A 12,090-nucleotide genomic window follows, 5' to 3' on the forward strand; every position below is an offset into this window, starting at 1 on the left:
TCAAAGTAAAAATGAAACTCAGCAGGCACAATGAAATCAACCGAAACCACCGAAACGGTTGGTCAGAGCCTCCAAAAATTGTTTCATTCTCTAAGACTGGGGGATAGAACGTGGACCTAATTCAAGACACAGCTTTCCAAGCTGTCATCACTTGACTCCTCAAATAGAGAAAGACATTTTCCAACAACGGATTTGCTTTTTTAAACCGTAGCTTTGTAGAGCCTTCAGTAAATGATACAAAAAGTAAGTTAATCTCTATTAACAACAGGATAAGTACACTATGCCCCTTTTTAAATTCTAACCATTGGAATTTAATCCCCGAAACATTCATGCTATACTGGTAACTGGACGAGGGTGGGTGGGATAAGACCCAAATGGCTATTTTTTTTTTTTAAATGATTTAATTTAATCATCAACTGACTCAGGGAAACAACCTTGACCTTGAACAGAGAAAGCTGTTTATGTTCTCTGCTCTGTCTTTCCTCCTGGAGCCTCCCAGAGGCTACAAGGGCATACAGAAATTTGTAGTGTAAATGACATTTTAAAAGAAATAGTTTGGGGGCGCCTGGGTGGCTCAGTTGGTTAAGCGACTGCCTTCGGCTCAGGTCATGATCCTGGAGTCCCTGGATCGAGTCCCACATCGGGCTCCCTGCTCAGCAGGGAGTCTGCTTCTCCTTCTGACCCTCCCCCTTCTCATGCTCTCTCTCTATCTCATTCTCTCTCTCAAATAAATAAATAAAATCTTTAAAAAAAAATAAAAGAAATAGTTTGTTCATTTGTAAACAGAAAGGCTAATATTTACCCTTCCCCACCTCATGGGGGGGCCTGTAAAAGTATCGGAGGAAATCAAACATGTTAAAAACTGTAAAATGACATGATGTGGAACCCTTTCTCATTACTGTGCCCGGTTAGAACATTCTTAAAGGGAAGGTGGGCATCAAAACTGTCTGGCAATTCAGGTACAAGGTATGATGTTCTGAGATGCCTGCAAAAAGGGAAGATTTCTCTCTCTCTCAGACACAAAAGCATCCCATATAATTGCAATTAAATATTGACTGTGCTTTTGCTTTATGCAGTATCAGGCAAAATACGGATTAAGAGTCTCTCTGAAGCTTCAGTTCTGTAAGGACACTGAGCTCATATGGCGCCCACGAATAAAACAGCTCTTCGTCTTATCAACGGGTCCTAAAGATGTCTCTAAGAACAACAGCCTTGGAAAAGAAATGCAAATAAACACTGACCACTATACTTCTCTTATTTTCTCTTTTCAAATACAAAGTCTGCCTGAAATACACAATATTACACTCCTTTCTTGAGCATCAGTAGCACTAATTTTATATTGCAGAATCTAATCTTCTATTATAAAACATTTTGTTTTCCAATATTTTTCCTGTGCATTTCTCAAAATATAGTTTAACATCTTTTTCTTATTTCTCAAGAGTATTTAGTAAAGTGCCAGACAAATAGCAGACATGTAATAAGTTCTTCTTGAAGACTGATTTATTGATTAAGGGAAGCAAGCTAATATTAGCTATAAACTGTTAATACACTTCAACATATACTAGTCAATGTGGCTGCAATCTTCTCTTTAAGAGTGATAACAAAAGTTTGCAGAAGTGTGATTTTTATAACTACCCCAAGTTAATCAATTACTTCTTGGGGCACCCTTTCTTTAATTCATAGCTAACTCCAGAATTAGAATTAGTGAGTGAGAAATATTTTACATTTATATATTAATGAATAATTATGACATAATGAAACTGAATTTCAAAAAAAAAAAAAGAAACTGAATTTCATCAGACAGCACATGAGAACCTGCCTATTTTGAGAGCGAGCCTATCATACATCCATCTCTCAAAATATTTAAAAAAATGCATACTTATTATTATTTTATGTCAATATCTTTTTCTTAAGCAGTTGAAATTAAATTTCTTGCTGCATAGTCCTACTAAGACTGGCTCGATGAATAAAGTATTCTTGTTCAATAAATGTATGATAAAGCTCTTTGACCAGTCTCAATTTTAAAGGCAGCATTTTCATTTTCTCTAACTAAGAAAAGAAAAATCAGCACAAACTCCATCTCTCTTTTGTATCAGGAACATTGCCTTGTTTAATTGCCAACAGCCCCAATTTACTAAGTAGTAAACATTTAAGCATGCACCATTACATTCCTTAGGACACCTCTTGGAGTCGATGCAATAATTTATTGTATCTAGTAGGTCTAATTCTCCTTTGATTTATGGAAGTGGTAATAATATTCCATCACACAGAATGCTTTGCTAGGAGGAATCCAGATCCAGGCACTAAAATCTTTATGGCCTCCCCAGGAGGAGCTGGGACGCAGGTGGTATTCTCATTACCACAGCCGAGAAAGTGGAGGGGTTTGCCTGAGGTCTCCCAGAAAGTCAGTTATTTAAGGAACACAATCTAGGTCTCCTGATGCCTAGCACACAATCACAAAAAAAAAAAAAAAAAAAAAAAAAAAAAGAGCATAGAACTCTCAGGGGAGTTGCCCAAATCAGAGAAAACGATGTCCAGGATGCTCACTGCAGAATCCCCATAGCAACCTGACACCATTCCCCTCCGACTGCACATAAAGCACACTCAAGGGTATCAAATAACATAAAATCCTAATGGTGCCCTTAATTAGGCGGGATCATCGCTCTAACTCCCTGACCTCCCACAGTCCAAGCTAGCAGCCCCAAATTCCTCGAATCCTGAAAGCAAGACGGAGTTACAGAAACGATCCTTGGCTTACAGGGGACCATCAAGCTCTGATGCTGATGAAATTTGATAGCAATAATGTCAAACTTTATATGACCATAATCCAAGTTTACAATGATACATTAAGCCATAATGTGACTATTTATGTCACCATAACTCAGTTTATGGTGATCTAAATAGCCATGCTAATGGCATTAACACCAGCACTCGGTGGAACCGCAGCTGTTGACTGCCACTCATATGCTATTAGTATTGCTAAATATTTATATCACCATAAACTCAGGTAGTCAAACTTGTTACATATGAATATTCAAGGAAGATGGATATCCATGTTTTATGCCCAAACCTAGGCTCCTGTCCTGGAGGATTTGACGGCTGTCACCCTCCTGTATGTTTTAAGGTCTATCTAGCTCTCCATTTGGCTCTATTTTCATTGCATGATGTCTCTTTGGGAGTTACAGGAGAGCAAGTCTGTTTCCTGCCATCCTCTGACTTTCTGGGAAACGCTATTTCAGACTGATAAGAAAGTGCAAGCCACAGCTTCTGGGCAAACTTACTGTCTCCTTGGCAGCGCAGGGGGCCCACGCTCAGTTTGGCTTCTGAGCCTTGCCGGTCAGTATCTCCAACTACCACCTGGCTTACTGGCAGGTGGTCTTTGTAGGATAAGAAGCCAGCGTCCTTCCTCCTGAATCATAGGGAAAAACAGAAAAGAATGAGGAGGCCAAATCAGAAACATGTCTTTTCTGATAATTGTTTAAATTGTCTAATAATTGACCACATTCCAATAAATGCTCAGAGGTTCATTCACTAAGTAGAACCACAGTTCAAGATGTGCTCTCTGTCTTCCATCAAGTGGTCTCACGACGTATTACTCAGAAGCAGCTGTGACATCATTGCCTTCTGGAAAATGGAGTTGACATCCTGATTTCCAGAGAGTCACAACCAATATGTTGCATCCCACACTGCTTGAAAAACACACGCACCAAATGCTTGAGCACGTATGCAGTTTGCTGTCATCAGGAATCAAAAGTTCAATGAAGTCAACCTGATCTCTTGGATAATATATGAAACAAAACCCTATTAAAAAAACTTATCTATACTTATCTTGTTTCAGGTCTCCTAACTCTACCCTGTACCCACCCTAAATAAAGGAAGAAGAGCACAGAAATCTAGGAGATGAGTCCAACATGAGATATGGTGCAGCACAGACTTCACCTTAAGAAGAAATCCCTGCCCCCTCATCTTTTTGCGCTGCTGTGGTTAAGAAATCCCCTCATTTGGGGCTGGATGGATGGGAGGCACAAATCATTATAAAATCATTCCACAGACTTACCCTTTTGTATGATTTCTTTTGCATTGTGCAGTGTGAATATAAATAACAATTTTGAAATTGTACACACAACTGGTAACAGAAAACTGACTTTGGATGATAGAATGCATCCAGATAGAGAGGCAATTCAAGAATCAGGTTAAAGATTTGTCTTTCACATCTCTTGGCAAATAGTTCAGGGAATTGAGGGGAACCAACTTGGACGCCTGCCTTTAAAATGCTATGCTGTTAGGAATAGTTACTTATCCCTCCAACCTTCTGGAATGTCAGTGAACATGCACTCCCTCATGGGTCAGGATCCATGGAAAACCCAGGAAGGAGTCAGAATTCAGCCAGTGAGCCTCAAAAAAAGTGTATTTTTACACTCCTTTGTTTTTTGCATTGTCCTTGAGCTTCCAAAATAATTTTCTTTTTTTTTTTTTTAAGATTTGTTTATCAAGTAAGAACTAAGATCATGCAGAAAAGCCCTGTGATTCTCATTGACGTTTTATCTACTGATGACCTGGCCTCAAATATCTCAGTGGAATCTTTTGCAAACCCAACTCCTTTTATTAGAACTTCTATCAATTAAAATCACATTAGAAAGGGGAAAAAAAGTTTGCCATTAAACTTGATATGTAATGTTTCTTAAAGCAACAATAAATGAAAACACCCTTTAATAACATACTGGAATTTGACAACCTCCTAGGAATGATATGCATTCCTGTGGAATTTCAGCCTGATATTCTCCACAAGTTCATTATCACTTAGAATTACATGACTCTAAATCAGGAGCCTGCAAACTAAGTGCTGACAACTATTCATCTTGTTGGCCCATGAGCCAAGAATGATTTTTGCATTTCAAGGGGCTGGAAAAAATCCAGAGCAGAATAATATTTTGTGTCATGTGAAAATTACATGAAATTCAAAGTGAGTGTGCATAAATAAAGTTATATTGAAATGCAGCCACTTTTTTTTTTAAAAACATATGGTCTATGGTGCTTTACACTACAATGGCGAAATTGAGTAGTTGTGACAGAGACCATATGGCACTTGAAGCCTAAAATATTTATTATCTGGCCCTTTATAGAAGAAATCTGCCAACTCCTGCTCTAAATCATCAGGATCCATTTTTCCTTTGGGAATTTATTGAGCAAATATTCCACTGATTACCATGGTGGACTGTCATGCAACTCGTCCCCACAGTTGAGTGTGCAGTTAGGGAAGAGACATAGGAATATCTCTGAGGTGGGGAAAGAAACATTTAAGCTAAAATTTATTTAATCGAAAAGTGAGAAATAATTTAAACTTTGTTAATAATTAATGTTTGGATTGACTGCACTATATGGCAGGCAGTCATGTATCAGGATGCTCATCATCCTTGCCAATACTTGCCATTGTCGATTCATTTATGTTGAGTGAGAAAGCAACCACTTTATACCAAATTTGTGCTAATGTAAGAGCAATTTGAAAACAGATGTTTGGAAATATTCCAATCATTGTGTAATCTTCTTGCCAAAATCGAATGTCTGTAACCTTATAAGAATTTATACATCTATACAGGTTAACAACTTGGAGACACAATTTTTAAATCTTTGTAATAATCTCATAAATGTAGAGTTCCTTTTTGTATACAATTAGATCTTCTGAAATGGTGAGGTTATTTTTAAGTTGCAAGTTCAAAGATAACCATAATTTTTTTTTGTTTTTGTTTTTTTTTAGTAAAAGTACTTTATTTTCCTCTTGTATTTGCTTTATATCTTGCTTTACAAAGTTATGAAGTTCACAGCTTTATACCAAAATGTAAGAAGGCTATTTGCTTATAAACATTTTTGCCATCAAATGTCATCTGATTTCATTCTTCTAATCCATTTTCAATATGTGAAAAAATTCAGATACCAAGGGTACCTGAGCAGCTCTAGGGCATATATTTCTCTTAAGCAGAGAAAGCTCTTCAACAGCCTTTCCTCCTTGACTTCCCCACCAATTCAACTGGGCTACTACCTTGAATTTAAAGCAAATCTAGGAAACTTTAGTTGCCATGTGACCCAGCAGGGTCATATACTTGGGGACTGGGGTGAGGTTAGAGATTATTGTCTAATAAGCATTATTTTTGGTTTACACCAGGATTTCACATCCACTTGCACATGGAACTCAGTATAGTCCAAATCACCTCCCCTGTAGCTTCTACCCTATCCATTAGATAACCATAATGTTTTATTCTCATGCATACCCTACTCCATCTACATCCTAAGTAAAAGAGAGATCGAGAACTACCTCACCCCCAAATTAACCACTGCTTTTTTTTTTTTTTAAGATTTTATTGTTTATTTATTTGTCAGAGAGACAGAGAGAGAAAGCGAGGCAGGCAGAGGGAGAAGCAGGCTCCCCGCCCAGCAAGGAGCCCGATGTGGGACTTGATCCCAGGACTCTGGGATCATGACCTGAGCTGAAGGTAGATGCTTAACCAACTGAACCACCCTGGTGCCCCTTAACCACTGTTTTGAATGGCATATTGAAGTTTCCCAAAGGCTTCGGATCAGCTAATAATTGTAACACTCAGATATTCCCTACCAAACCAAGAAAACAGAGCTGAGAAAAAAAGATAAAGTTACCCCCTCAATCATTTTTTGAGCAGAGATCTAAATAGGGCTCCAGAGATTTTAAAATTACAAACAGCTGTGTGTGAAACTCATAAAGCAGCCTGCTAGAAACAAACTGGTTGTGAAAACAAATTCATAGATGGCAATGAAGTGATGTGACTAGTACAGAGTTTCTGATGTGATCTTATGGCACAGCCCACTTTCTTTTCTTTGTTTAGTTTTTATTTTAATTCCACTTAGTTAACATGCCATGTTATATTAGTTTCAGGTCTACAATATAGTGATTCAACAGTTCCATACATCACCTGGTGCTCATCATAAGTGCACTCCTTAATCCCCATCACCTAACTCACCCATTCCCCTACCCCACCCTTCCCTTATGGTAACCGAAGTTTGTTCTCTATAATTAAGAGTCTGTATCTTGCTTTGGCTTTCTCTTTCCCTCTCTGTCTCTCTCTCTTATTTTTGCCCTTTGCTTTTTTTGTTTCTTAAATTCCACATATAAGTGAAATCATAGGGTATTTGTGTTTCTCTGACTTATTTCGCTTAGCATTATACCGTCTGGCTTCATCCATGTGGTTGCAAATGGCCAGGTTTCATTCTTTTTTATGGCTGAGTAAGATTTCATTATATGTCTCACTTCTTCTTTATCCATTCATCAGTCAATGGACGCTTGGGCTGTTTCCATAATTTGGCTATTATAGATAATGCTACTATAAACATCAGGGTGCATGTATCCCTTTGAATTAGTGTTCTTGTATTCTTTGGGTAAATACCTCGTAGGGCAATTGCTGGATTGTAGTAGGGTAGTTCTATCTTTAACTTTTTGAGGAATTTCCATACTGTTTTCAAGACTGGTGGCACCAGCTTGCATTCCCACCAACAGTGTAGGAGGGTTCCTCTTTCTCCACATTCTCACCACCAACACCTGTTGTTTCTTGTGTTGTTGATTTTAGCAATTCTGACAGGTATGAAGTGATAGCTCACTATAATTTTGATTTGTATCTCCCTGATGATCAGCAATGTTGAGCATTTTTTCATGTCTGTTGGCCATCTGTTTGTCTTCAGAAAAATCTCTATCCATGTCTTCTGCCCAATTTTTAATTGGATTATTCATTTTGGGGGTGTTGAGTTTTATAAGTTCTTTATATATTTTGGATACTAACCCCTTATCAGATATTCACTTGCAAATATCTTCTCCCATTCCGTAGGTTGCCTTTTAGTTTTGTTGATTATTTCCTTCACTGTGCAGAAGCCTTTTATTTTGATGAAGTCTAGTTTATTTTTGCTTTTGTTCCCCTTGCCTCAGGAGACATATCTAGAAAGAAGCTGCTATGGCCCATATCAAACAGCTTACTTCCTGTGTTCTCCTCTAGGATTTTAATGGTTTTGGGTCTCAAATTTAGTTTGTGTGTATGGTATAAGAAAGTGGTCCAGTTTCATTCTTTTGCATGTAGCTGTCCAGTTTTTCCAACACCATTTGTTGAAGAGACTGTATTTTTCTCATTGCATATTCTTGCCACTTTTGTCAAGGATTAATTGACCATATAGTGTGGAATCATTTTTGGGCTTTCTATTCTGTTCTCTTGATCTATGTATCTATTTTTGCACCAGTATCATATTGTTTTGATCACTACAGCTTTGTAATATAACTTGAAGTCCAGAATTGTGATGCCTCCAGCTTTGCTTTTCTGATTTAAGACTGCTTTGGCTGTTCAGGGTCTTCTGTGGTTCCACACGAATTCTAGGATTGTTTGTTCTAGCTCTGTGAAAAATGCTGGTGGTATTTTGATAGGGATTGCATTAAATCTGTAGATTGCTTTGGGTAGTAGAGACATTTTAACAATATTTGTTCTTTCAATCTGTGAGCATGGAATGTCTTTCCATTTCTTTGTGTCCTCTTCAATTTCTTTCATCAGTGTTTTATAGTTTTCAGAGTACAGGTCTTTCACCTCTTTGGTTAGGTTTATCCCCAGGTATCTTATTATTTTTGGTGCAAATGTAAATGGGACTGATTCCTTAATTTCTTGTTCTGCTGCTTCATTTTGGTGTACAGAAATGCAACAGATTTCTGTATGTTGATTTTGTATCCTGCAACTTTACTGAATTTGTTTATCAGTTCTGGCAGTTTTTGGGTGGAATCTTTTGGTTTTCTATATAGAGTATCATGAAATCTGCAAATAGTGAAAGTTTCACTTCTTCCTTACCAATTTGGATTCCTTTTATTTCTTTTTGTTGTCCGATTGCTGTGGCTAGGACTTCCAATACTATGTTGAATAAAAGTGGTGAGGGTGGACATGCCTGTCTTGTTCCTGACCATGGAGGAAAAACTCTCAGTTTTTCCCCATTGAGGATGACATTAGCTGTGGGTTTTTCATATATGGCTTTTGTGATGTTGAGGTATGTTTCCTCTAAACCTACTTTGTTGAGGGTTTTTATCATGAATGGATGTTGTACTTTGTCAAATGCTTTTTCTGCATCTATTGAAATGATCATATGGGGTGTGTCTGCCTTTGGCTCAGGTCATGATCTCCAGGTCCTGGGATCAAGCCTGCATCGGGTTCCCTGCTCAGCGGGGAGCCTGCTTCTCCCTCTCCCTCTGCCTCCCCCCCTGCTTGTGCTCTGTCTCTCTCTCAAATGAATAAATAAAATCTTTTTAAATTTTTTTTTTTATTTGACAGAGACACAGCGAGAGAGGCAACACAAGCAGGGGGAGTGGGAGAGGGAGAAGCAGGCTTCCCGCGGAGCAGGGAGCCCCATGCGGGGCTCGATCCCAGGACCCTGGGACCATGACCTGAGCTGAAGGCAGACGCTTAACGGCTGAGCCACCCAGGCACCCCTAAATAAAATCTTTTAAAAAAATGATCATATGGTTCTTATCCTTTCTTTTATTAATGTGGTATATCACATTGATTGATTTGCAAATACTGAACCACCCTTGCAGCCCAGGAATAAATCCCACTTGATTGTGGTGAATGATTTTTTTAATGTACTGTTGGATTTGGTTTGCTAGTATTTTATTAAGAATTTTTGCCATGTTCATCAGGGCTATTGACCTGTAGCCTTCTTTTTTAGTGGAGTCTTTATCTAGTTTTGGTATCAGGGTAATGCTGGCCTCATAGAATGAATTTGGAAGTTTTCCTTCTTTTTCAATTTTTTTGGAATAGTTTGAGAAGAATAGGTATTAACTCTTCTTTAAATGTTTGGTAGAATTCCTCTGGGAAGCCATCTGACACTAGACTTTAGTTTGTTGGGAGAGTTTTGATTACTGATTCAATTCTTTGCTGGTTATTGGTCTGTTCAAGTTTTCTATTTCTTCCTGTTTTGGTTTTGGTAGTTTACATGTTTCTAGGAATTGATCCATTTCATCCAGGTTCTCCAATTTTTTGGCATATAGTTTTTCATAATATTCTCTTGTAGTTGTATTTCTGTGCTGTTGGCTGTTATTTTTCCTTACTCATTTGTGATTTTATTTATTTGGTTCCTTTTTCTTTTCTTTTTGATAAGTCTGGATAGAGGCTTATCAATTTAATTGATTTTTTCAAAGAACCAGCTCCTGGTTTCATTGATCTGTCCTATTGTTTTGTTGTTTTTTTTTTTTTTTTTTAGTTTCTATATCATTTGTTTCTGTTCTAATCTTTATTATTTCCTTCCTTCTGCTGGCTTTAGGCTTCATTTGTTGTTCTTTTTCTAGCTCCTTTATGTGAAAGGGCAGGTTGTTTATTTGAGAATTTTCTTGCTTCTTGAGGTAGGCCTGTATTGCTATATACTTTCCTCTTAGGACCACTTTTGCTACATACCAAATGTTTTGGGCTGTTGTGTTTTCATTTTCTCTTCTTTCCATGTATTTTTTATTTCTTCTTTTATTTCCTGGTTGACCCATTCATAGTTTAGTAGCATGTTGTTTAAACTCCATGTATTTGAGGTCTCCAAATTTTTTCTTGTGGTTGACCTCTACTTTCATAGTGTTGTGGTCAGAAAAGGTGCATGGATGCTTTCAATCTTTTTGTATTTGTTGAGGCCTGATTTTTGACCTAATGGGTGAGCTATTCTGGAGAATGCCCCATGTACACTTGAAAGGAATGTGTAGTCTGCTGTCTTAGGAAGCACAACCCACTTCCAAAAAGACATGTAGGTGAAAAGACATAAACTGGAGAGGGACCCATGAGCACACTTATAAGACTGCTGTCTTAGCACCTATATGAAAATTATTTAGCAAGCAAAACAAGCCTTCATTGAAAGTTATGATCTTTACAGATGGAGGTCAATCTAATTTAGGGAGATATTCAGTAACTATTTATCATGTTAGCATAATCTAATTACATCTGTTACTGGGCTTGTACATTAGAAAAATTCTATCATCCATTTCAAATAGGCCCTGAACTCAGATTCTTGCATAATATTTCTATCAGCATTGTTATTAAAGCAAAACTTGATTCTGTGGATTTTCCTTCTCTAACCTGGCCTTACTGTTATTTTGCTTCAGTACTATTTTCCTGAAGAATTCTGTTGTTCTTCTCTTGCCTTCTTTTCGTATCCCTACTAAGAAAGCAAACAAGCCTCTAGGCAGTTTGGCCTTGCCCTTAGCTCAGTGGAAAAAAAAAAGAAACCCTAAGAAAAATAGACATCCCAAACTTTTGCAATTGTGAGTTTGATCTTCCACTGGATGTTATAAAAGTTACCATGCTATGAATCTGTCCTATAATTTTAGCAGAGAAGAATTTCTCCTTCGTAAAGTTTTAGAACTACTTGTCTACTTAAAAACAACAACAACCAGAATTACAGTCAGTGAGCTTTATGCATTTCCATCACAGCATCACCTAAGCTAGAAATTTCTGGAAGAATCCAGGAAAGTCAAAGTTTTAGCTACAGAGGATGTCTCACCAAGAGGCGTAGAAATGGGAAATCAAAGCATGAGATAATGCTTGGTATTATTTTTTTTTATAATAATTTTTTTTTAAATTTTTTATTTATTTGCGAGAGAGAGAATGAGAGACAGAGAGCATGAGAGGGAGGAGGGTCAGAGGGAGAAGCAAACTCCCTGCTGAGCAGGGAGCCTGATGTGGGACTCGATCCCGGGACTCCAGGATCATGATCTGAGCCGAAGGCAGTCGCCCAACCAACTGAGCCACCCAGGCGCCCAATGCTTGGCATTATTAATAACTACAGAAAATGCCATTAAAATTAGACTGAGATGAGACATCCCTCCTACCAGAGCAGCTATAATAATAATATAAATAGACAGGCAATAACAAGTGTTGATGAGGATTGGAAGAAGCTGGAGTAATCATACATTGCTGGTGGCATTGTAAAGTGGTACAGTTGCTTTAGAAAACAGTTTGACAGTTTCTTAAAAGTTAAGCACAGGGACCTGGGTGGCTCAGTCGGTCAAGCAGCTGGCTCTTGATTTCCGCTCAAGTCATGATCTTGGGGTCGTGGGATTGAGTGAGCCCT

General features: G+C 37.9%; 1 protein-coding gene across 1 annotated transcript in view; it reads right to left on the bottom strand.

The window, feature by feature from the left end:
- The window catches only part of CNTNAP2 (contactin associated protein 2), a 1,739,191-nt gene that overhangs the window by 301,138 nt on the left and 1,425,963 nt on the right, over nucleotides 1-12,090 (bottom strand). Inside the window, exon 15 of the mRNA XM_081799929.1 lies at nucleotides 3,282-3,409. Within this exon, the coding sequence (XP_081656055.1) occupies nucleotides 3,282-3,409 (128 nt within the window). The remainder of the gene's footprint in view (nucleotides 1-3,281; nucleotides 3,410-12,090) is intronic.

This window comes from Leptonychotes weddellii, chromosome 12 (assembly GCF_054177405.1).
Source record: "Leptonychotes weddellii isolate Sample4059 chromosome 12, ASM5417740v2, whole genome shotgun sequence".
Lineage (NCBI taxonomy): Eukaryota > Metazoa > Chordata > Mammalia > Carnivora > Phocidae > Leptonychotes > Leptonychotes weddellii.